We start from the raw sequence: 24,878 nt of genomic DNA on the forward strand, positions 1-24,878 counted from the left end.
CCTGTGAAGTTCTGCTAAAGTGGTTCCATCTCCTTGGAAATACGATTTAGAAACTTATAACAGGGCTCTCTCCGTTACTGCACCTGGCCTTTGGAACTCCTTCCCTCTGGAGTTTACCTGGCCTTTGTTTGAGATACATTTTTCTCCTTTTTCAGGTTGATTATTTCAACTGGCTTAATCATCTTGTTGTTTTTGCTATTTTAATTTGACCCCATTGTTTATGGTATATTTTGACTTTGAAAGACTTTGATTTTGAAGGACAGGAAATCACAGGATAGAAAGCTTTTTAAAATAAATAAAATAAAGTAACATCTTCTTCTTGTTGTTTTCATTCACTCATAAGCCTGATTCATGCTTGTAGCAAACTCCACCTCAAATTTTGGACAACTAATCCTGCATCTTGATTTAATATGAGCACAGGCTGTTGCAAGGCAATTAAAATAAAACTGAAACACTTCACTGTCTCATTTTAAAAATATGACATGAAATCATTTTCCATCTATTTCTTACTCATACGCACAAAATACAACAAATATGGCCCGATAATTTATGCTCCTGTTCAAGATTATTCATCCTCAGGATAAATCCTGGACTTTCAAAATAATCCTTTATGTGGGACCCATCTCTCAAACGATGACATCTACAGCCTTAAGAGCCTCTTTTCAGAAGCCTCCCTGAGCACACAGAGACATGCAAGTGGAAGGCCTTAAGATTTTGGGTTCCACCTTGCTGATATATTGAACCCACATAAAGAATTATGATTATTTTGCATCATTACTCTAAGGGACGAAAAATGTCCACAAAAATATTTTGTAATGATATATTACAGGTGGAGCCTATTTATCCACGTTAGTTCCATTCCGTGATTTGGCGTGATTAACAAAAAATGCATTGTGCTAAATTCCATAGAGTTACTCAAATATACTGCAGCCTGACACTTCCAGATGGAAGGAAACTAAGGCAGCTGTTATCAATCCCCTCCCCTCTGCACTCAGCCCTCCCCATTGCCAGCTGCCCAGCTTCTTTCACAGTTGGGATGCTGATCTTTTAAGAGTCCAGCCCTATGCATTTCTACTCAGAAGTAAGCCCCATTGTAGTCAATGGGGCTTACTCCAAGGAAAGTGTGGAGAGGATTGTAGGCTAAATCTCATGCTTTGCTTGGTGGGAAGGCTTGCTTGTGTTGCTGATAGCCTGCAAAAGGGGGGGGGGTTGCTTGTGTCTGTGATTGCCTGCACCATCTAAATGGGGGGGGGGAATTCGGCAAACACTCCCTGGGTTTTTTAAAGCAATCCCCTCTGTTGCTACCACACCTGCCTGTGTGTGTGTGTGTGTGTGTGTGTGTGTGAATGAATGAATGAATGAATGAGAGAGAGAGAGAGAGAGAGAAAGCTCCACCTTGCTGCACGTGCTCTGGCTACAGAGATTTTTGCCCCCCCCCTTCCCCTCTTCAGCCTCTTTGCTGGCTCAGGGGCTCCAGGAGTGTTACTGTTCCTTCGCAAGGGGAACCTCTTCCAGGGCTCCAGAGCTATTTCCCTGCCTGCGTGAGGCAGAACCTTTTTGCAGTGTTTTGGGCTGCCTGGAAATGGAGACACCAGCACAGGGCAAAGGAGGCAAATGTGTGTATGACTTTCGGTTCCCTCACCTGGAGATAAATCCGCAGATAAAAAAATCCGCTGATAAATAGGCTGCACCTGTATTACCTTTGGAACTTTGATTTGGCCAAATATATATGCAGCTGTCCTGAGTAATCCATTATCCAAACATGAGACAACAGTGGAGCATGTTCGCTTCCAAGTCACATTTGTTCTAGATGAGGCTGCACATCTTGGGGAGATGGGGTGTTTGAATGGACTGCAGCCATCACTTATTCAGATAGCTCAGCATGCTGGCTTTGCTTTTGCCTATGGCTGGTTCACACATGTAAATTTCTCCTTACAACATCCACTTGTCATTTGTGTGTGTGAATGGCCTGCTGTAGAATCAGCACCAAAGATGTAGAGATTTCATGTAAGTGTGTTGCATATATGCAACAGAGGCCAAGGGGTTGAACTTGCCACTGGTTCTCAAACTTTTAGCACCAGGACCCACTTTGTAGAATGAGACTGTCAGGACCCACCAGAAGTGATGACCAGAAGTGACATCATCAAGCAAGATAATTTTTAACAAACCTAGGCTGCAATCCTACCCACACTTACCCAGGAATAAGTGCCATTTACTATCATTGTTAAAAGCATATACAGAGTAGCCTATTAAAAATACAGGTCTGTAACATTTCCCCAAATGCACTCACATACCATGGTAACATCAAGTCTAATATATTAAAAATAAAATATTGAAATGAATGGGAACTCACCTGAAATTGGTTTGCAACCCACCTAGTGGGTTCTGACCCACAGTTTGAGAAATACTGCTCTACACTTTTGTCTGAATGCAGAGAGCGCGCTCGCTCGCGCTCGCGCTCGCGCTCGCTCTCTCTCTCTCTCTCTCTCTCTCTCTCTCTCATATGTGTGAAAGAGGTTCTTATTCCACATCAGCTCGAACATCATACTTTCAGCTGAGCCAATTCACACTTTCAGCAGAGAAAGATGGAGAGAAAAGATTCAGTGAAAGATGCAGAGATCAAGTAACACATGGATGTGTGTGTGGACTGGCCACAGCATCTATTGTATGAACCCATAACCCGCCACAGATATGTCACAGCCCGCATAAGTTAAGCAGATACAAATAACAGACACAGGCATCTCCTTTAGTAAGCTATACAATCATTATGTAAATACAGGCAGGGCTGGATCCACTATTCAAGCTGCACATAATGTGACAGCTAAAAACAGAAACAGAATTCAGTAACTTAAGATAATGCAGGCTGACATTGGAAATAGGCTTTTATGGAAATGTGTGATTAACTATGGAGAAAGGTTGGCATTTTGATCTTCATTTTAAAACACCCATCAGCACAACTTATAACAAAAGAAAAACCTGTGACACTTTACAGGCAAATTTGGAAGAGGGGTTTGAGGTTGTAAGGGGAGAGCTCAAGTCACTTTTGCCTCTATCACCCTTTTGTTTCAGATTCTCAGGCAGATCCAAGACCTCCTGTGGCCCGAGATGGGGTGGCAAATGCAACCCCCCTTGACTGATATGCCACTCTCTGCTCCTCCTGCTCTGTGGATTGGAAATGGTGCAGGATTGTGGGGAAGAGGAGAGTGGTGAGTGTGGCATGTCTCTGAAGCCCTTGTCCAACCTCCCAGCACTGGCATAGCTGTGCCAGTGGGGCATGTGATGCATCCTGCAGTTGTGGGGCAGTCACAGAGGCCTCCTCAAGGTAAGGCCATGTTGGTTCCCTCAGAGCTGCATTGCCCTTACCTCAGTGCTGGAAAGTTGGTTAGGATTCTGCCCTAAATGTTACATTACATTAAACTTGTAGGACCTTTGACTCTTTTTTCCTCATAAATAACAGACACTGGAGGGATCAGGATTGGGACCTCCGCACAGTAGGAGATGTTTTAAAAAATCCTATTCCCCTTGTAATGCTGAATTTAAAAAAAAAAAAAATCACTCCTGGCAGCTGTCATTTGCCTGAGAAGAGGGGGGTTGCCACTGCCACCAGAGAAGCAGGGCTGCCCTTAGGAGCTATGGGCCCCAATTGGAAGCATGTTTTGTAGGGCCCCACAAAAGTTTGGATCTGTAGAAACTTGAATAAATTTAAAATAATTATTATGGACTTTAGATCTCTATGGTAGAACGGAAAACAAAATGTGTCCTTAAAAAGTACATGTGAGTTAATGGACCAAATGCATCTAAGTACATTGTAATATAAAATTACATACACAATTCGAGTAGATTACCCTAGAATAGGGGCGCCTTAGGCAAGGGGAGCAATTGGTCCAACAGACTTAAAGTCGGCCCTGCAGGTAAGTCTCAGTTAGCAAAACATTACCAAACTATTGAGCCATGTCGGAATTGACTTCTAACCCCTTTCATTAGGCCCCCTAGTCCCGCAACAATTTAAATAAAGGCTTCACAGATTTAAACACAGTTACTTTTTATCCTCCCCTGTTTTGCTGGAGCTTCCCTCTTTCCACTGTATAGCGGCACCTACTGGATTGCGGTAGATGGCATTCTTTTCCAGGAAAAGGTGCATTTCATCCTGTCGGCCTGGGACTTTTTCTAATAACAAAATCAAAAGCATACCAAGTGATATATTTGACTTAGGAGAGTCTCAAGAAAAAAATATCACCAAGGAGACTACAGCTCCCCTAAATGCGCTAGGAAATAGATTTATATTTCCAGAGTTGCAATAGAACCACAGAGATATGAACTCCAGAGATGCTAAACTGACTGTGAGTCTCTGTCTCCGCTTCTCTTGCCTCGTAGTCCTTAATTGGAGCCAGACTGCCTCACACCTGTTTTCAATACCATCCTTCATTCAAGGGAAAATGAATAAAGATCGGAGTGCCTCTAAGCATGTGCAGAGTGCCTTCCTTTTAGTATGGAGTGACTGACTGCCCACACTGCATCTAATAGCAGTAGTGGTTTCTCAGTGAGAGATATAGCTTTCAAACAACTGGAGCCCCGAAGTGTTTCACTTGAAAAAGTCAAGCTTTTCATAAGAATATGAGAAGAGCCCCACTGGACCAGACCAAAGGTCCATCTAGTCCAGCTTCCTTAACTCACAGTGGCCCACCAGAAGCCTCAGGGAGCACCAAGACAACAAGATACCTGTGTCTTGTTGCCACTTCCTTGCATTTGGCATTTTGAGGTAACCTACTTGTAAAACCAGGAGGTTTTACATACCCATCAAAGCTTGTAATGTGTGATAGACTTTTCTTCCAGAAATCTGTCCAATCCCCTTTTAAAAGCATCAAGGGCAGATTCCATCACCACATCCTGTGACAAGGAGTTCCATAGATTAAGAACATAAGAACAGCCCCGCTGCATCATGCCATAGGCCCATCTAGTCTAGCTTCCTGTATCTCACAGTGACCCACCAAATGCCCCAGGGAGCACACAAGACAACAAGAGACCTGTACCCTGGTGCCCTCCCTTGCACCTAGCATTCTGACATAGCCCATTTCTAAAATCAGGAGTTTGCACATACACATCATGGCTTGTAACCAGTGATGGATTTTTCCTCCAGAAATTAGTAGCATTTTGAGTAAGCTTTGATTCCTTACATGCTGAGTAAAGAAATATTTCTTTTTGTCTGTTCTAGCTATATACCTTACCCACCAAGAGTGTTTTCTTTATAAAAGCTGAGGATGTGCTATCAGAGCTTGGAACAGACACTTAATGGTTCCAAAACAGTATCTGTAGTGGTCAGCAGTAATAAAAAACAATTTCTTCTCCAACTCAGTTCCACCTGTGTCACACCCCCCCCCCCCCCAAAAAAAAAAAAGCCCTGCCCCAACAGATGTATAGTAAAAGAGACTGGTGCTTTAGGATATGAATTGACTTCTGAAACACTCTTGCTTCCTGATCAGGACCAGGGAGAGAGAGAGATGCTTTTGAAAGAATTAGTGGTATTGTTCAAGACTTCTTGGAAGCATGCAAAGATTCACAAGAATCTTAACTTCGGATTGGAGTGGGTCCACTGTATCTATTTAGAAATGACTGAAAGGCACTTTGCACATGCTCAGTGGACTTCTTTTCCTCCCATCATTCATGGCAAGGAAACCACCTGCAACTGTATAAATATGTGTAGATATCAATGTGCTTAAAGGAACTTGTGGCAGGGACATGAGAAAGGCTGGAGCGGTGGGTAAGGGTCGAAGGGGCTTCTTGAGTATGTCCAAGAGAGCAGTCCTGCCTTGAATGCTATAATCATTTCAGTGTGGATCTCGGTTCTGAAAGGGGTCGATCACTCTGCAGTTCCTCTTGAAAAGTCTTGCTCACTGTTAGAAGCTGACCTGGACATGTTTGGAAGTCAAGGAAGAAAGAATTTGCTCTGAAATCGGTGGCATAGCTATAGGGGGTGCAAAGCACTAAGTTTTGCAACTCAGAGTGCAAGCAGGCCCTCCCCTTTCACAGGATGGCTCCAAAGTGGGAAGGGGCCTTTTGCATGCTGCAGTGAGGCTTCCTGCAAAACTTAGTGCTTTGCACCCCCCCCTCTAGCTACACCACTCCCTGAAATAAAATAAGGTGAAAAATAAACCTTTACCTGGGAAGGATTTAATTGGGCTTTTTTTCTCCCCAATAATAACATTTGGAGGGTGGATTGAATGAGCAACTGTTTTCCAGGTACTTCAATCAGAGCCCAATCCCATGCATGTCTACTCAGAAGTCTTTTCCATTCTAGTCAATAGGGCTTACTCCCAGGTAAGTATTGATAGGATTGCAGCCTTACAACCCAATCCTTTCCACACTTTCTTGGGAGTAAGCCCCATTCATTCTAATGGGACTTACTTCTGAGTAGACATGCATAGGATTAGTCCACTTCATTGAAGCTTTCTTTGCTTCCTGGAGGAGACAGACAAGCCGATCATGCAGCCTTCTATAGGGTTACTTAGAAGGTAAATCCCACCCAGTTAAATGGGACTGACTTGCTGCCTTCCAAGTGAGCCTTATTTGGACTACAGTCCTATACTGTACACACTTAACTGGGAGTAAGTCCCACTCAACTCAGTGAGGCTTACTTCTGAGTAGACATGTCTGGCTTGCCCTCTTAAGAGCCCTGTCCTGGGCAGGTCTACTCCGAAGCTAATTTACGGCACGGTAGCTTCTGGGCAGGTCTACTCGGAAGCAAGCCCCTTGATTTCAGTGGGACTTGCTCCTGTGTAAGTGGGTATAGGACTGCTGCCTCAGCGTGTCTACTTGGAAGCAAACCCTATCGATTTGAATGGGGGCTTACTCCTGTGTAAATGGGCATAGAGTTGCAGCCTCGGTCTACTGCGAAGTAAGCCCCTTGATTTCAGTGGGGCTTACTCCTGTGTAAATGGGCACAGGGTTGCCGCCTCGGTGCTGTCTACTGCGAAGTAAGCCCCTTGATTTCAGTGGGGCTTACTCCTGTGTAAGTGGACATAGCGTTGCAGCCTCGGTGCTGTCTACTGCGAAGTAAGCCCCTTGATTTCAGTGGGGCTTACTCCTGTGCAAGTGGACATAGCATTGCAGCCTCGGTGCTGTCTACTGCGAAGTAAGCCCCTTGATTTCAGTGGGGCTTACTCCTGTGTAAGTGGACATAGCGTTGCCGCCTCGGTGCTGTCGACTGCGAAGTAAGCCCCTTGATTTCAGTGGGGCTTACTCCTGTGTAAGTGGACATAGGGTTGCCGCCTCGGTGCTGTCTACTGCGAAGTAAGCCCCTTGATTTCAGTGGGGCTTACTCCTGTGTAAATGGGCATAGCATTGCAGCCTCGGTGCTGTCGACTGCGAAGTAAGCCCCTTGATTTCAGTGGGGCTTACTCCTGTGTAAGTGGACATAGCATTGCAGCCTCGGTGCTGTCGACTGCGAAGTAAGCCCCTTGATTTCAGTGGGGCTTACTCCTGTGTAAATGGGCATAGGGTTGCCGCCTCGGTGCTGTCTACTGCGAAGTAAGCCCCTTGATTTCAGTGGGGCTTACTCCTGTGTAAGTGGACATAGCGTTGCAGCCTCGGTGCTGTCTACTGCGAAGTAAGCCCCTTGATTTCAGTGGGGCTTACTCCTGTGCAAGTGGACATAGCATTGCAGCCTCGGTGCTGTCTACTGCGAAGTAAGCCCCTTGATTTCAGTGGGGCTTACTCCTGTGTAAGTGGACATAGCGTTGCCGCCTCGGTGCTGTCGACTGCGAAGTAAGCCCCTTGATTTCAGTGGGGCTTACTCCTGTGTAAGTGGACATAGGGTTGCCGCCTCGGTGCTGTCTACTGCGAAGTAAGCCCCTTGATTTCAGTGGGGCTTACTCCTGTGTAAATGGGCATAGCATTGCAGCCTCGGTGCTGTCGACTGCGAAGTAAGCCCCTTGATTTCAGTGGGGCTTACTCCTGTGTAAGTGGACATAGCGTTGCCGCCTCGGTGCTGTCGACTGCGAAGTAAGCCCCTTGATTTCAGTGGGGCTTACTCCTGTGTAAATGGGCATAGGGTTGCCGCCTCGGTGCTGTCTACTGCGAAGTAAGCCCCTTGATTTCAGTGGGGCTTACTCCTGTGTAAGTGGACATAGCGTTGCCGCCTCGGTGCCGTCTACTGCGAAGCAAACTCCACTGATTTTCAGTGGGACTTGCTCCTGTGCAGGTGAGCATAGGACTGCCGCCCCGGTGCTGTCTACTCGGAAGTAAACCCCACTGATTTCAGCGGGACTTGCTCCTGTGTAAGTGGGCGCAGGCTTGCACCCTCCGGCGCGCGCGGTCGACGGGGCTTGCCTGCTCCTGTGCCTGCCTCGCCTGCACTTCCTCGTAGGTGGGGTTTCCACGTGGATTTATGAGCCGCCCCCGCCCCGACGTGCTCCGCTCGCGGAGCTGCCGGTCTTGTAAGGCGGGCCCTGGGAGCGCTGGAGAGCCAGTGTAACCGGAGACCCGCGCCAGTTCCCAGTCGCTCCTGGGCGCTCCATTCAGCGGGCGAGGCGAAGAGGCTCCTGGTGGCACCTTCAGGGACACTGCTGGGAAAGGATCGTCTTTCTCTCTCTCTCTCTCTCTCGCACCAGCTGGGGATCTCTGCTCGCTGTCCCCGGGAAGAAAGTGCTTTGCGAGGCTCTGGGATATTTCCTGCTCAAGTGTCAGGCTCTCAAAAATAAGAATTTTTTTTTTAAAAACTCCATCAACTTGAATGGTCCTTCACTGCTGAATCAGTCCTTGGCTGGGTGAGTAGAATTGAAAGTTTCTTCCCCCCCCCCCAGTTCTGATAACTCAGTGGTTCCCAACCTGGGGTACATGTTACCCCCAGGGGTACTTGCCAAGACCTGTAGGGGTACTGGAAAAAGAATTGAATAATGCTGGGTAAAAGAAGGTCTGCATTAGAATGCCTTGCGGGGGCTTATAGGAGGGGTACGGTTGATGGACATGGGCTGCCAAGGGGTACGTGAGGGGAAAAATGTTGGGAACCACTGGGTGAAGTGATGGGTGCGTTCCACTGTTAGATGAAGTCCCCCCTATCAGAATATGTACAGCTCTATCTATATACAGTATATCTATTTATTATATAATATATCTGTATATTTTATCTATTTTTTTCCCTTCTTCAACATAAATTATTACTTTCTTCCTAGCCCACCTATAGGACAGTATAGCTGAGTAGAGAAGCTTGAGGATAGGACACCTGCCCTGTGCTTAGTAGAGAAGCTGTCAACTACTTTCCCAAGGCAGGGAGCAGTTTGCCCCCCCCCCCAATATTACTTTCTTCCTTAACTTTGCTCTCTCCATGTCATCAGCTGGGAAGGGGACTCCGTCAAGGGTGCTCAGGGAGCTGTTTGTGCTTCTGAAGGGCTGCTGGCATAGCTGGTTGCCAGTGGAGATCATGTGCTAGGGAGAGACACATGCAGGTGGTTATGCGCTTTCGGTTTACAGGGAGATCAAGTTCTGCCTTGGCTGGCAAAACTCGCGCATGTCAGTTCTGAATGGAATCAGCCCTGAATTTGAATGCAATCAGCCCTGAATTTTTTGGGTTTGAATTGAAACAGCATTGAATTGAAACCTGTGAGCAAAAAGAGAAGAGATACTCTGCAGGCACTCCAGCCCTCTTTCCAGTCCCTGATGCATGTTCCATACAATGCTGTAATGATATAACAATGCCACGTGAAGTCCCATCCCCTTCATACTCGCTCAGAACTCAGGCCCAGAGTGCTGCGCAGAGTTTAAGTCAAGGTGACTGACCACAGGATCGCACCCTTATGGGCTGACTCCGTTCATAGGAATGCACAAATCAGTCCTGTCGGTTTCATGGCTTAGGCTGTAACTTGACACACCTTTTGTTGGGCACATGTGTCTATTATGTATTTCACATTACAATGAACTGAACAGTCTCGAGCCTGAATTTTTTGGGGGGGAGACTGTTACCAGGAGGTGACAATGCAAACTGAGAGTTGCATGGGTTTAGCTTGGCGAAACTGGAATAGGTAGAGAGGTCAGGAAGGGGGAACAGTGGATTTGATTTGGCTCAAGCATTTCTTTCCCAATTTAATGGAAATGCTCATTGCAGAAGTCCTTCATTCTTTTCCAGTGCGGTCTCTGGAATACTAATCCTATTGCTTCCCTTAAACTCCCAAGTTCAGCATGATTAGGCATTTGTTTGAGTCGAACAAAGCCAACCTTATTGGGAATGTAAAAGCAAAATGGATTATTGAAAAGGATATCCTCTCAGCTTGTGGAAGGGGAATGAGCCAGTGGTGGTGAGGTGGGGCTGAATTGAATTGACTCCCCCTCCCCCAAACTGTGCCGGTATTGGGAGTGCAAAAATGAGTCTTGGCCAAGATTTTTCTGCAGAACTGCATTAGTTGGAAGAAAGGTTGGAAACTTGACTCCCCCCCCCCCATTCTTCATTTTAGCCCAGGTCTGTGCTATCAGGAATCAACAGAGTGGGGGGGGGGGGAAGGCTCACATGAGAGGTAATATAGAAACCCCACATTATATCTGACATAAATTGACTGGGCTGTACTCCCAGGGGCCACTGCAAATCTCATCAGTCATTGGTGATGGGGGATGGCTGTGGCAGCAGTCATATTTCTCCAGGTCATTGTGATTCAGGCTGTGACTCCCTTTTTAAAAGAAGTACAGTAAGTTACTGTGGGCAGCCAGTAATTAAGAGACCGCCACTTCCAACACCTTGCTCCTAAACTCATTTGCTGCAGTTATTTCCAGTTAAGTGCACTGAAAGTGGCAACCTTTATCGGCACTCTGGCTCCAGGATAGGACATAGTGTGGTCGGTATCCCGTTCTTGGCTACCTTGTGTGAAATGGTTTCCTAAATTGGGCTGGATCTTTGGAAGCAGGTGTTGGCTCCCTCAAGACATGTTGTCCAAATGTGCAGAGAAAGGGAGAATAGCTTCTTGAGCACATAGCTGCGCACATTGTAGAGGCTGTGTATGATTTCTGTAATATGAGGATAAAAGGCTTTTGGCTTGCTGTCGCCACTCTAGGGAGCATAATATTCACAATGTTCAGGGCAGGTGCTGAGTGATCTCAGCTCCTGCGCATGAACCCACAGATGCTGCTGTTAGGCAGAAAAGAGGAGAGCTAGTGTAGTATAGCGGCTCAGAGGCTAGTCTCCGGATCAGGGTGTCCTTGAATCATGCCTCTGCCGTGAACCTGCTATGAAGCCTTTCAGTCTGCACTCAGCATTATGAGGTTACTAATACCTGACTGCATGACAGGGTTGTTGCAAAGTTTACAAGCTAATAGGTGTGAAGCACTTTTGAAAACTACAGTGCACTGGTTTTCAAACTTTTGAGCATCAGGACCCACTTTTTAGAATGACAATCTGTCAGGACCCATCTGAAGTAATTAGCCTGGAGGTGATGTCATGGCTGGAAGTGATAACATCAATTTAGGTTTCAAACCTAAGCCACAGTCAGCCAAAGATCCCGTTACACAGTGTGCTCATGCTGCATAGCTCGGAATCTGAACATTCCAGCTCAGAAATCAAAGCAGAAGGCAGACTTGAATCCTTCTCCAACCACACAGCCCTCCTCCCTTTCTAGCATCTCATCTTCCCACCTGTTCAAAGCAAAGCACCATGCCTCTCTCCCAGCGGGAGACTGCACTGCCCAGCAGTTCTGTACCCTGTATTTTCAGCTCTGTATTTTCAGTGGCAGCTGAGCTAGGTGCTAAACAACCCACTTGAAACTGACTCGTGCCCCACCTAGTGAAAAACCCACAGTTTGACAAATGCTGCTGTAGTGTGTGGTCTTGAGGGCACTTTGTAGAGCCACCTTGCTGAAGTTAAGTAGGTCTGGGTCTGTCCAGTGCCTGGATGGATGACCACCTGTGAACCCTAGGTATGCCACCTTGAATTCCTTGATGAGGTGAGATTTAAGAAGTGTAATGAACAAGTGTCAAGTACAGGTGTGTACCACTTAACGATAGGGGTAGGTTCTCCTATCCCTGTTGTTATGCGATTAGGTCATTAAGTGAACATTCAGTCCAATCTATTGCCTTTGTTGTGTCAACAGACATTCCCTACCAGACACTAGCTGGCTGCACAGGCTGCTGGAGATAGATTGCCTCTTCTTTGCATTAAGAGCCTCTTTGTTGCCTCATTAAGAACATCTTTATTGTGCTTTGACCACTGTCATATATCCGGTCCATCATTAAGTGAACAGTTGTTAAGTGGCGCACACTTGTATTGTTATAGGACTACTGGGTTTCTAGAAATGGACACACACACACTTTTTATGTCTAATGGAGAAAAGCAAGTGGCTGTGTATTTAACCTATGTTTTACAATGAATAGTGTAGATTATCTTTTCAAAATCTCTGCTGCGCACTGCATAGGACAAGTATTAAAGAGTGGAGAACCCATCAAGCTTCTAGCTCTCACCATTTCCTGTCTAGACTGTGCTTTGGCCTGAAATGTATTAAGAATATAAAATTGTCAGAACCAGGGCCTCAGAGGAATTTTATCAGGTGGTACAAAGTTTTTCTTGGGCCCCTTTGCAAAGGGGAGGGGTGAAACAGAGCAGGGGAGGGTGGTGATGGGTGAGCAGAATGGGGGCAGGGAGGGGCAAGACAAGGTGGGGGAGGGTGGAGACAGCTGGAAGTCTTTGGAGCCAGGTCTATCCACCCATGTGGCATTGGCAGCTAGATACAATAATACGGAAAACCAAACATATTCTGAAGTCTCTCTAAAATCTTTTAAATATAGAAAATCATGCAGAAAATGAGCATCATCATATTTAGGCTCACACTGGAATGGAAAGTGTCCTGTTCGGACCAAAACTTGCTTCTGCAGCAGCTGTAGTCCTGCAGCTGTGTTCATGAGCTCCTATACACTCCTTCATGGGAAGCAGATCTGCATACCAAAGGGCTACTGTAGCCGGGCCCGTTTCCTCTCAGATTTGACACTGTATTAAGGAGTGTCATGTATGCATTCCTTGGCCTGGCACATATGGCTTGCCAGTAGCTGTAGCCACACACTTGTAGTAGTGTCCCCAGCACCTGTGCAGGCAACAAGTCTGAGCAGATAGGAAAACGTAAGGTCCCAGGAGATTTCTGGGGCCCCTCCTTTGGCTCCTGGGCCCCCTTTTTTGACCCTGGGCTCGGGTACAAATTACCCCCTTTACCCCCCTCTCCTAGGCCCTGGTCAGAACTCAAAGCTTTAGCTTTGTTAGCAAAAAAGATTATAGTTTTCCTTAAGCTAGCATTTGATTGCATGTATGTTGGGGATCAAAGAGTTGAGTCAGAAATATGCATCACCACCACAGATTGTGCAAATTCACATGATGACAGAGAAAACCAGACAGCAGCTACAGGGATTTGTGTCTATTGCTCAGTCAATATACTCACCAACAGATGTTGGAGGATGTAAATTGGTCAGACAGATTTCATATCTTGCCTATGTAATATGCATAGTCTGCATGTTCAAGTCATACAGTCGCCCTGGGGAGATACTCAGTACCTAGGTGGAGGTTGCATACGTGGACCGGCCAATGTATGCACAACTTGACTGTTGCCGTCCACTTGTGTACATTCTCCAAGTGATTCAAGACTGGAAATTTTGTATATTGACTGAGCAACTTGCAAAGTCCCAGGTTCCTTCTCAGTGGCATCGCTGGAGGGTCTGGGGGGTACGAGCCACACTGGGAGCTGTGCACAGGGGTGACACTGCTACTGGCCAAAATATTTTTGAATACCACCATCATGATATATAATATCATTTGAGGTATAATTTCATGCAAAATGCAATGAAACAGGCTGCATTGAAATACTTCTAAAAACCAGTGGGCATTGCCCCACCCACTGCATGGGAGTAGATCCATCATCATCATCATCATCATCATCATAACTCGGTATTTATATACCGCCTTTCTGGTCATCGGATTACTCTGACTTTATTCAAGTCGGTTTACATAGGCAGGCATTTCTAAATCCCTCAAGGGGATTTTTACAATCATAGAGGTTCTTTCTTTCAAGAACCAACAACATTTCAGAAGGATCTTCCTGGTTTGGTCTCCCTTCTGGCCTCCAGTTCTCCCACGCAGGCTGACAAGCAGCTCCATCTCTCACATGGAGGGCAGCCAAGATGCTTCTTGCTCACACCAAGAGCAGGTGGAATCACTCAGCTCAGCTTGTCAGCTGCTTCAAGGGAGCTGCGGGTGTCCTCGAACTGGCGACCTTCTGATGTTATCTTCGGGCTCACGGAGGCTCTACCCCCTAGACCAGACCTCCTGCCCATCATGGGAGTGATGTGTGAGTCATTCTCCACAGCTTCTTACCAATATAGTCCATTGCTCATGTTCATACACATTCTCCATTGAGGCATTAGACACAGCAGATACAAATGAAAAAGAAAAGGTGGAGTTTTACCATTCATAATCTCTATCAACCATAGATTCTACAAACTGAGACACCGTTCATATTTGTGATTTGCTGTTGATCAGTGGTTCTGTCATTCAGTCTAAACTGATTCACAGCCTGATCCTAACCTGTGCTGGTACAGGCAGGCCACAGTGGCCTGTGCTGTATGCAGCGCAGGTTAGGAGGCAGCTGAAGGTCACCTGGGGGTAAGGAGGATATTTGTCTCCTTACCATGTATTGAGCCCCGGCCACCCCATGGGGCTGTTCAGATCTGTGCCAGCTATTTTGCTGGCCCAAATCCAAGCAGCCTGTGTAAGGCTGTCAGTCCTGGGAATGGAGGTCGGGATTTGGCACGCACTGCCACCACCAATCCCGCCTCCCTCCTGGGCCTAATCTCCCTCCTGTTCTACCTGACACTCCAACACATCTCCTCCCTGTTTCTGGTCTGCCCCCCCCCGGCCGCCTTCTCCCACCCCCTGTACCTACCCTGTCTGGGCAGCACGGGGACTGGATCCAGCCCTCGCAAGCCTGTGCTGGTCCCCGTGCCAGCCCAGCTGACTCCTGAGTCAGTGCAAACAAGCCTTATGGCACATTTGCAACACTTGGGGGCTGGTGCAAGGGGCCTATGCTGACTCAGAGCACCCTCTGGATTGTGCTCTTAGGCTGGAATCCTGTACACACTTACCTGGGAATAAGCCTGACTGAATGTAGTACACCTCATTTCTGTATAAAAATGTGCAGGATTGCACTGCATAGAAGAGAGAGGGAGAAGGAATTCCTAGCCAAATTATACAAGGACATCTGCAAGAGGGATCTGAAGGCCTTGGGAGTGGACCTCAACAAGTGGGAAACCCTGGCCTCTGAGCGACCTGCTTGGAGGCAGGCTGTGCAGCATGGCCTCTCCCAGTTTGAAGAGACACTTGGCCAACAGTCTGAGGCTAAGAGGCAAAGAAGGAAGGCCCATAGCCAGGGAGACAGACCAGGGACAGACTGCACTTGCTCCCGGTGTGGAAGGGATTGTCACTCCCAAATTGGCCTTTTCAGCCACACTAGACGCTGTTCCAGAACCACCATTCAGAGCGCGATACCAGAGTTTTTCGAGACTGAAGGAGATGTCTGACTGCTCAGGAAAAACCCAGTGATCCCTCTGTATTGTGCAATGAACACTATGTGAGAACTGAGTGTTGGCATTGCAACTTCACTTCTGGCAATACTGGCTTTACAAATGTATTTCTGCACCATCTGTTAAGATCTGGAGGCCTTTGAACAAGGTACGCTCAATGTGCCCCCTTCATCTGGGGTGTCCTGTGCAATGTGAGAATGGAGAAGTTGCTGGTACTTTGTCCAATTGGAGCTCCAGCCCTCTGGAGCGATTTGGCCTTGGGACGTTCTGCGGTTTTATATGAGACCACAGTGGATATTGCGGGTTCTTCAAGCGGAGTTGGTCCTTTATATTTTGAAAAAGTACAGTAAAGATAGAGGTCTAAAAATATCAAGACGTTTTCATTTATGAAACCTTATCTCTTCCCTTGCTCTGCTCTGCCTTGACATTTAACATAATTATTTTTCCAGCAGGTGGAAGTCATCCTTATTGAAATAAACTGAGACTAATCCTTTCTGCAGGCCTTCCACAACCGGCACTTCATTTGCAGCCTTGAAATTTTTTTTTTAAACCACTAGCACCACCACATTCTTTACATGTAATAAAAGAATTTCATAATCCACCCTTCCTGTTGTCTCTTTGGCCTAATTTGCCCATTCAAAGTATTAGCATAAAGACCCTGCTTGATGCTATTGACATTGCATCTTGTGAAACATGTCAAATCTGTAATGACCCAGTCTCTCCCTCTCTCTCTTTTTTTGTTTAGGTTTCATATCTTGGATATTAAGTTTCACATCTGAAGATAATGACATTTCTCAGTCTCCAAGTGTTGATTGGAGTATTTATTTGCTCTTGCAGTGTAAAAGGATCTTCACAGCCTCAGGCCAGGGTGTTCTTAACATTCAATGGTAAGAAAGCAAATCAACATGCCTAGGCAAATGTTATTGTACAATCTTCTCCTCTTTTCACACTAGTAACTAAGCAATGAATAACATTTTGGCTTCATCTTCGTAACTTCCCTGCCTGCCATGCTCAGTTTATGTTCGGGTTGGATCTTACCCATGTTTATCAAACAAATGTGATTATTCTGGAGAGAGTATGACGTGTCTTTTGACTTTTGAAAATTTAAACATACTTCATACAGAATGTACGTATGGAAATGTGTTGTGTTAATTTAAAAATGGGAATGCACTTGTGTTGGAAATCTAGCACGTGGAATAGCCTGAAAAGCAGAAGTGTTTCTTTGAGTGCTAGATGTTAGGCATGCATAGCGGATCCTGACTTTTAGAAAATAATGACTGGCAGTCCAATCCAAAGCTTCCCAGTGCTGCAGGATATAGTGTTGCCGAATTGGCCACTGCTGTATCCACTACTGTATCCAAGGAAGCCTCACAGATCTCCTTGGGGAAGGGGACATTTGTCCCCTTACCCCGAGTAAAGCCTCAGCCCCTGCAATGGAGATATTGGAGTCTGTGTCAGCTAAATCACCATGAGAAGCCCCATGTTGGGCTTCTGAGTCTGACACAGAGCATATGATCCAGTGGAGGAAGCCTCCACTAGTTCCACCCTTCTAGTGGGCCAGTCCCTCCCATGCGCCCTCTTCCTGCCACCCTCCCCATGCCCCTGCGCCACTCAGTGCTTACCTGGACACCAGCAGCAGCCAGACCTTCCTCTGTGGTGCTGGCAGGGCAGCGCAGGCCTCCTTGCTGCTGCAATTTACTCACAGGGTGCCGCAAACGTGGTTTATGGAACATTTATGACAACCAGAGCTGGTGGTACAAGCATACTGCCAGCGCAGAGGCCCATAGGATTGGGCCCTTAGTTGATATGAAAATGGAATGATTTTCCAATATCATAGCCACTAAGTGACACTGCACATAGTGAGCTTGAAGCAGGTCCCATGTTAAATGTCTAAGGCCCAAATCCTAACCCACTTTCTAGCCCTGGCATAGCTGTGCCAATGGGACATGTGCTGCATCCTGCAGTTGGGTGGCACTCACAGAGACCTCCTCAAAGTAAAGGAATGTTTGTTCCCTTACCTTGGAGCTGCATTGCCCTTACCTTGGTGCTGGAAAGTGGCGGCCCAATCCTATGCCTGCCTACTCAGAAGTAAGTCCCATTAGAGTCAATGAGGCTTACTCCCAGGTAAGCGGGGATAGGATTGGGCTGAGGGTTAGGACTGTGCCCTAAGCGGAGCAGTATCTCCACTTGCAGGACTTGGAGAGACTTCTTTCTAAGACTATCAATCAAGGCAGAGAATGATGGAGTCATTTTGTGTATGTATTTTCCTTGTTGCTTCTGTTTAATTTTCCATAGATACATTTCACTTGTGTGCATACTATCTGTTAGGAGTTGGTTGAATGATACAACTGAAGAACAATAAATGGTGTACCCACCATCTCGAGTATGGATTATCCTTACCAAGATGGTCATAGCAGGGAAGGAACCATATATGAAGGTGCCCAATCCACATTGGGGTTGGACACTAGAAAGGATGCAAAGGGATTTCTAGTCATCTTTGAATCTGGATTCATATGTGTACCTTGCTGTATTCCCAGAATAGATTACAAATGCTGCCGTAGATTTGTGTCATGTGCCTGCTTAGCGGTGTTGAGGAAAAACGGCATAATTGGTGTTGAGCTGTAAATTTACCGTAGATGCATTCACTTAAAAGGTCTCAAATAGCACGTTGGCTGTAAGCCAACAGAGTGATGATCCTGTGTGTCACTGTAGCAGTCAATTTTCTTTGTTTCCCTATGCGTGTCTTGACTGTGTTGGTAGTGCTGGGTGCAACACACACACACATACACGGCTAGGAAACATGCTTTTCATTTGAATTTCTTTCTCAGCATATCCTTTCCAGGACATGTAAAGAATGATCAGCTATTTACAACCTTAAGGCAAATGTAAAAATGCAGCCTGCCAAAGACCATAATGACCCATATGTCTGAGGAGCTGAACAATTTTTAAAGTTGATTTAGAGCCCAGTCCTAGGCCTGTCTACTCAGAAGTAAGCCCCATTATAGTCAATGGGCCTTACACTTAGGAAAGCATGGATAGGATTGCCGCCTTAGTGTGCAAGGCCTCAAGCTGGGTAAGGGGGAGCGCAACAAAAGGAATAAACAGGATAGAAAGAACCCACCGATTTCTCTGGTGGATAAGCCTTTCTGTCAGTCAATCCATTCAGGCTTTTCTTCCATTTTAATTACTGCTTGTTTGTTCTTCTGTTGCTACAGTCACCCAAGGGTCTAGAATGCTGTTTGACTCACTTCATTATGCCTCACTTGAAACTGTTATCCCAGCTGTCTTTTGAGAACTTGGGTGTGTGCAGATCGCTAATTATGGGGCTACGCACATGCGTATTTTATTCACGTGCTGATGACATTTATTAATTGGCTTTTATGTGGGAAAAAATGGGATATGTTAAAGTTAAAACCAAACAAAATTAGTAACTCAAAAGCCCTTGATTTGTTCCTAGGCTGAGATGTCATGGGGGGGGGGAATTTATATGCTTAAGAATTAGGAATTGCACAGCCCATTCCTGCATGAATGTGGATGTCTAATCCTGCAGCACTTAAAGGAGTGGATGATCAAATTCAAATACCTTTTTATGTCACCAATCTGCGCAGGCTTGAACTACCATAAGATGCAGTATAGACACATCCCAAACTGTAACTCATGTCACAGGCAATATTGTGATCAGAAATATAAGTTACAACATTCCTAGCATACTGAAATGTCACTTAAAATGGAATAGCAAAAATGAGGCCTTAGACAGTCTGTTTGTTAAAACTGTGCAACGTGTTTGTAACACAGGAGTGGCCAACACTTGACAGGTCACATGCCGCTTTTTAATGTACATGATCTATGTGCCACTCCACCTCTCTGGACCTCTGGACCTGCTTGGGTAGTTTTGCTGGCCCATGTGATCTGCCAACCCTCTGCTATGCTACTGTCCTGGCCCTTGTAGCTCCCTTTCTGGGCTTCAAGCTGGAAGGAGCACTGTGTGCTCCAGGGATGTGTGGTCATTGGAGGCAGGTAAGGCAGAGCCTCACCTAAACTTCTAATCTATCTGTACCTGAGCTCTCAGATGTTACCAGAGATGTTCTCTTGTCACGTTCAGAAGTCTTTCTGAGGCCCTCGGAGGCTGTGCATGGGCTCTGTGAGCTTCAGAAAGCCCCCTGGAATTGTTTTAAAAGCACATCTGGTTTTCAGCGAAACAAGATTCTGGTCATGTTCAGAGGCCTAGTTTCCTGGAAGTGTTGCATCACTTCTGGGTCACATGATGTTCTATGTCTCACTGGCACAGAACATCACTTCAAGTTTATTAGGTTGATCAGCGCATAAGCCATACACCTATTTATCTAAAATCTTAAAACCAGAGTTTAAAACCAGATAGAAACAGAATTTGGCTATATCCACAACACACTCTTTGCAAAGACTACTTAACAGTAATTTCTGTCTTAAAGAGTTCAAAAGGGAGGGCACCAGGATGAGGTCTCTTGTTATCAGGTGTGCTCCCTGGGGCATTTGGCGGGCCGCTGTGAGATACAGGAAGCTGAACTAGATGGGCCTATGGCCTGATCCAGTGGGGCTGTTCTTATGTTCTTATGTTATGTTCTTATGAAAACATAGAAAATGTATGTATCAATTTCTTTAAGAATCTATCTCTCCCTGCTGCGTATTTTGGGCATTGGAAACAGATATGCACCGGGGTGTCTGATTCAGTTAAGGGACAATCACAGTAACGCTGCTCAGGAAGAATCCTTTGAAAACGACAATTCATTTGTGCCGTTGGTAAAGCATTGCATCGTGCAATCATATAAGCACGCCTCAACTTGGGAACCATCAGTACATACAAGTAAATGGGTAAAGAAAACTTAGTGGGAAATTTAATTCCGAAATAAGAAGGGGAGCATTTATGCTTAGCCTCCCTTAGAAAGCAATCCCAATCTTGAATTAATAGCTTTTTAACAAGCAGCGAATGGTTTCTTCCACTGAATTTTTTCTAGTGACTGTAGGCCTAACTCACATATTTTCATATTAACGTTGTTATTCCATTTTACCCAGCAGCGTCCTTGTGCTGCTAGTTTTGTGAAAACAGGAAGATTTTCAGCAATTGTAAGTCTGTATTTAAATCCAATAATAGCTTTCCAAATCAAGGTTGAAATCTTTGGAAGTCCCAATTCCAAGCGTATAACTTCAGAAGCTATGCATGGGGGTAGGATTCAAAGCTTCTGAAAAAAGACTTGCTGGAGTCGCTCAAGCTCTTCTATTGGTCCCAAAAACCAGATCGGTGAGCCATATAACATACGTGGCAATACCATTGCTTTATATGCCTTTAGGAGTGCTGGCACGGCACAGAACATCACAACGCTTCCCTGTTGTACTTGCAGCCATGGATCCCTGCATCAATCAGCACGATTGTGACAGGTGACTTTGTGAGTGCCACTCAAAAGTGTCTGCGTGTCACAAGTTGACCACCCCTACTCTAATGCATTTGCAATTGCTACTCCAGTGGACTGAATAAAGGCACATTTTGTTTATAAAATGCACAATAATAGCCTTATTTTGGCTCTGAGACCTAGAATTTGAGTGCCTTAGATTTATCATCCTAAGCATAAATAATCTTAATGTGTGTCTTTTAAAAAACATTAACCAGGGAGGCAGAAAAAATGGGGGTGAGAGGAGGAGGTATGCCTTATCTCCAAAACATTCAAGAAAGGGGAGTTCTTGTCCATGTGATGGCTTCCTCTTAACTGCTCCATAAATTCAATGCAGCCATTAGCGATACTCAGAAGAATATTTCCTAACATGATCTGAGTCTTTGTGCCTGAATATGTCACTCCTTGAGCAATTTTCTTTTGGGTTTTCAAGAAGGGATAGGAGATGCTTTTAACAATTTAATAAGCTGCTTTTAGCAGTTCTGTGAAAGACTGTCTGGAGGAACAGACAGCAGGTAGGTGTATGTTCAGTGTTCTGTAGAACACAAAGTGGCAAACGGTCCTTGAAACATGAAAATTCTCAATGTATTTCTTTTGAAGTCTGGGGTCCAGATGGTGAGAAAAAATTATAGGCTCAACAATTAATTACATGGTATTCTGTAACTGCCCCAACATACAGCACAATAGTGTCTTTTAGAAACCTCCACTCTTTTTCCTTCGGATTTTACAAAAAATGTCCAAAGTAAACTATAGTTCATGTGAAAATTACTTTGGAATAAAAGGGAGGTTAAGCGCTCAGTCACATGTGTAATGTTGGCCTGAACATTGCGCAAAGCAAATGGTCACACAAGGCACCTATTTTGATTTAATTAAATCAAATAAATTTAACTCAATTTAATTTGATTAAGTAACGCAATGTTCCAACATTAAGTTTCAGGCAGTTGTAAATTGAGTTGGCTGAAGGAAAGCGAAGAACAATGTGCTTTAAGGCAGAGCTTCCCAAAGTGTGGGTTGTGAGCCCAAGCACAGTGGGTCATGATCTGGGCCAGCCTGCCCTTACAGTGGTTTGGCTCCAAATAGGAGCAATTCCAGAAGCCCCATTTCTTATCAGAGCCTCCATAGGCTTCTCCCAGCCTATTGACCCACTGTACAGGCCACAGAAGCCTCTGTAAGCCACTTCTGGTTTTCAGAAGCAAACCAGAAGTGACTTTATGAAGGCTTCTGAGGGTTGCAGAGGCTTGTAGAGTGTGTCACTGGGCTGGGAGAGGCCTCCAGCACCACTGGGAGTGTTGCGACCCTCTGCAGAGGATGCAGGGGTTGCAGTGCTACAAAGTTTGGGAACCCCTTCTCTAGGAGGTGTTCTATAACAGAATTACAGAGTCAATGAAAAGGCAGAAATGTATCAGACATCCAGTTCCTCATCCATAAGATGGGTTCATTTATTTATCATCTTTGTCCTTTTCTGTTCCCCAAGGAATTTGTGTGTATGTAGTGTTGATTCTGACAACAGCTCTGTTAGGTGAGCTTGATTGAGAGTGGCTTGCCCAAGGCTGTCTGGAGAACTTAAAAACTGAATGGGGGTTGAAGCCTGACTGAATGGGGGACCAAGTTTGCATTGGTGCCTTCTAATGAGTCATCTCTGAATTAGAGGTTTGTACATCTTGCTTTGATCCTAACTGGTGGTTGATCTACATCAGTGTTTCTCAACCAGTGGTACAGGTACCACCAGTGGTACTTGATGTAGTGTCTGGTGGTACTTGCTGGACTCCTGGACACCTGCCGCCCAGCAGCAAGACCAGGATGCAACAAACAGTGGTAGGAGGCTCAGTTCAGCAGGCAGAGCTCCAAAGCATGCTTTTCTGCAATCAAAAAAGTTCTCTTGTCCACCCTGAGCCTCTTACTGGTCCTTGTTGCATTACATCTGGCCTCTCAACCCAGAAGCAATTGGTGATGATGTCATTGCCAGTTATGTCCGGTGGTACTTCAGATTGGTAGATCACATGAAGTGGTACGGCGGAGAACAAACCTTGAGAAACACTGATCTACATGGAGAATTGATAATGACTTGTGTTAAGACATTAGCTAATGAAGCAACTACATTCTAACAACTTGGGTGTGAGCACATTTCATTTTTAGGACAGATTCAGTGCTTGGTCCTTCTGGATTGTTAATGCAAGGCATCAATACCTGTTTATGTAGACAAATTCTATCATGCTTGAATGACTTGGTTAAATCACGGTATTTCTTTGTGGAACTACAAAATTCACAAAGCAGAGGCAGTAAACCAGCCATTCATTATGTAACCGGCTCTCTTGGCATGAAAGAACACTGATCTACATGTTTCATGGGTCCTATGGATGTTGCTGGAGATGGGCCTTTATGGCTGCTGTTCCCAAATGGGTTACTTGTTCCATATCACTTGTTGTAAGACACCAAAGTTCATGAGCTGGGGGACTCTGGCAACAGGGTCTTGTAGACTTCACACATCATCACCATAGTAACTTATCAGCAGCTTCCTCCTCTGACCTGTTTTCTGCTGTGCTTCAGTTCCACACTGCAAATGCCAGTACTGCAACCTCTAGCTCAGCATGGATCAGGTGACAGAAGAGATGAGTTGGGATTCCCCCTGGACTTATAATGTTGCTGACCGTATCTTATATCTGAGCAGCGTAGACTTAAATGGAGCCATGAAATGCTTCCTGGCACCAGGGCAACTTCTATGCCAGTGCCCTCAATTCCTAGTACAGAAATTTTTCATGCAATTTGGGTGATCCAACTGTTACCCTGCACATGCCTGATCTTGTCTGATCTCGGAAGCTAAGCAGGGTCAGGCCTGGTTAGTACTTGGATGGGAGACTGCCTAGGAATACCAGGTGCTGTAGGCTTATACCATAGTCTTTCGAGACTGAAGGTTGCCAACCCTAATGATCACACCTACCTGTTGTTGCCATGGTGGAGATCAGCAAAGTCAGAGTCTGTTCACATAGCCCTCAGTGTGATCCAGTGTAGGACTTTACAGATTGGCACTGTGTCAGATGCTTCTGATCTTGAGAGGGACTGACTCGGTTTAATTCCTGAGTTGCTCCAATACTTGCAAACAAAGTAGAGATAAAATGAAGTGACTTCACTAACAAACCTTGCTTATGTATATAAATTAATAAGACCTTCAACTGCTCAGTCCACCGTTGCTTTTCACGACTAGAGCCTGTCCTTAAGAAAGCTAACTGAATGTTAATATTATTTTGAGACATCAAAGCCAGCATTTCAAAGGTCTCAGGGTTGCAACCTGCATTTCATTTGCTTTTATCTTCAAAATCTTGATTGAGCAGATGTTTCACATACAGGTTTACCTTTTTGTTCTGATTTTTGCATAGGAAATAGTTAATGATTGCCAGATCAGGCCTAAATATATACAGGTCCTTTATACAATGAATGATTCTTTTCACATAAGTAAACACTGGGCACAATCAAGCTATTTAAAAATCCCACTGATTTCAGGTTGAATTTGACCAAACTTTTCATGTTACTTAACTCTGACTGGTTGCATCCAGTTGTTTTTTTTTTTAATTTCCAAACAACTGCATTAAAAGCAATTAAAAAGTAGGGAAGGTCACTTGAGCAGCCAAAGCACTCTTCTTCACGTGTCAACATTTTAAGAAAGATTTAATATAACCCCTGTGGATCATTCCTTTTTTTTTTTTATTTACCCTTGAGAGATTTTCTTTTATCTCCTGAGCAACAGTAATGGGGCTTGTTTTCCAACAATCCCTCATTGTAATGCTAATGCTGCCCCACAGCTCATAAAACATTCATTTATTATATGGGGCACTTTGTGTGGATGACAATCCAGTAGGCAGGAGAGACTTTGCTTTGGTGAAAAGGTCAGAGGCAAATATATGGCGTGGTCAAGCTTTGTTTTCAAAG

The 24,878-nt window shown here is 45.3% G+C and overlaps 1 protein-coding gene across 1 annotated transcript in view; it reads left to right on the plus strand.

Annotated features, from left to right (window-relative positions):
• Positions 1 to 16,293: 16,293 nt before the first annotated feature.
• Positions 16,294 to 24,878, plus strand: part of SEMA3C (semaphorin 3C) — a 159,385-nt gene continuing 150,800 nt past the window's right edge. Inside the window, exon 1 of the mRNA XM_066633126.1 lies at positions 16,294 to 16,418. Coding sequence (XP_066489223.1) covers positions 16,316 to 16,418 — 103 coding nt within the window. The 5' untranslated portion in view covers positions 16,294 to 16,315. The remainder of the gene's footprint in view (positions 16,419 to 24,878) is intronic.

The sequence above is a fragment of the Tiliqua scincoides genome, chromosome 7 (genome assembly GCF_035046505.1).
Source record: "Tiliqua scincoides isolate rTilSci1 chromosome 7, rTilSci1.hap2, whole genome shotgun sequence".
NCBI classification, from domain to species: Eukaryota; Metazoa; Chordata; class Lepidosauria; order Squamata; family Scincidae; genus Tiliqua; species Tiliqua scincoides.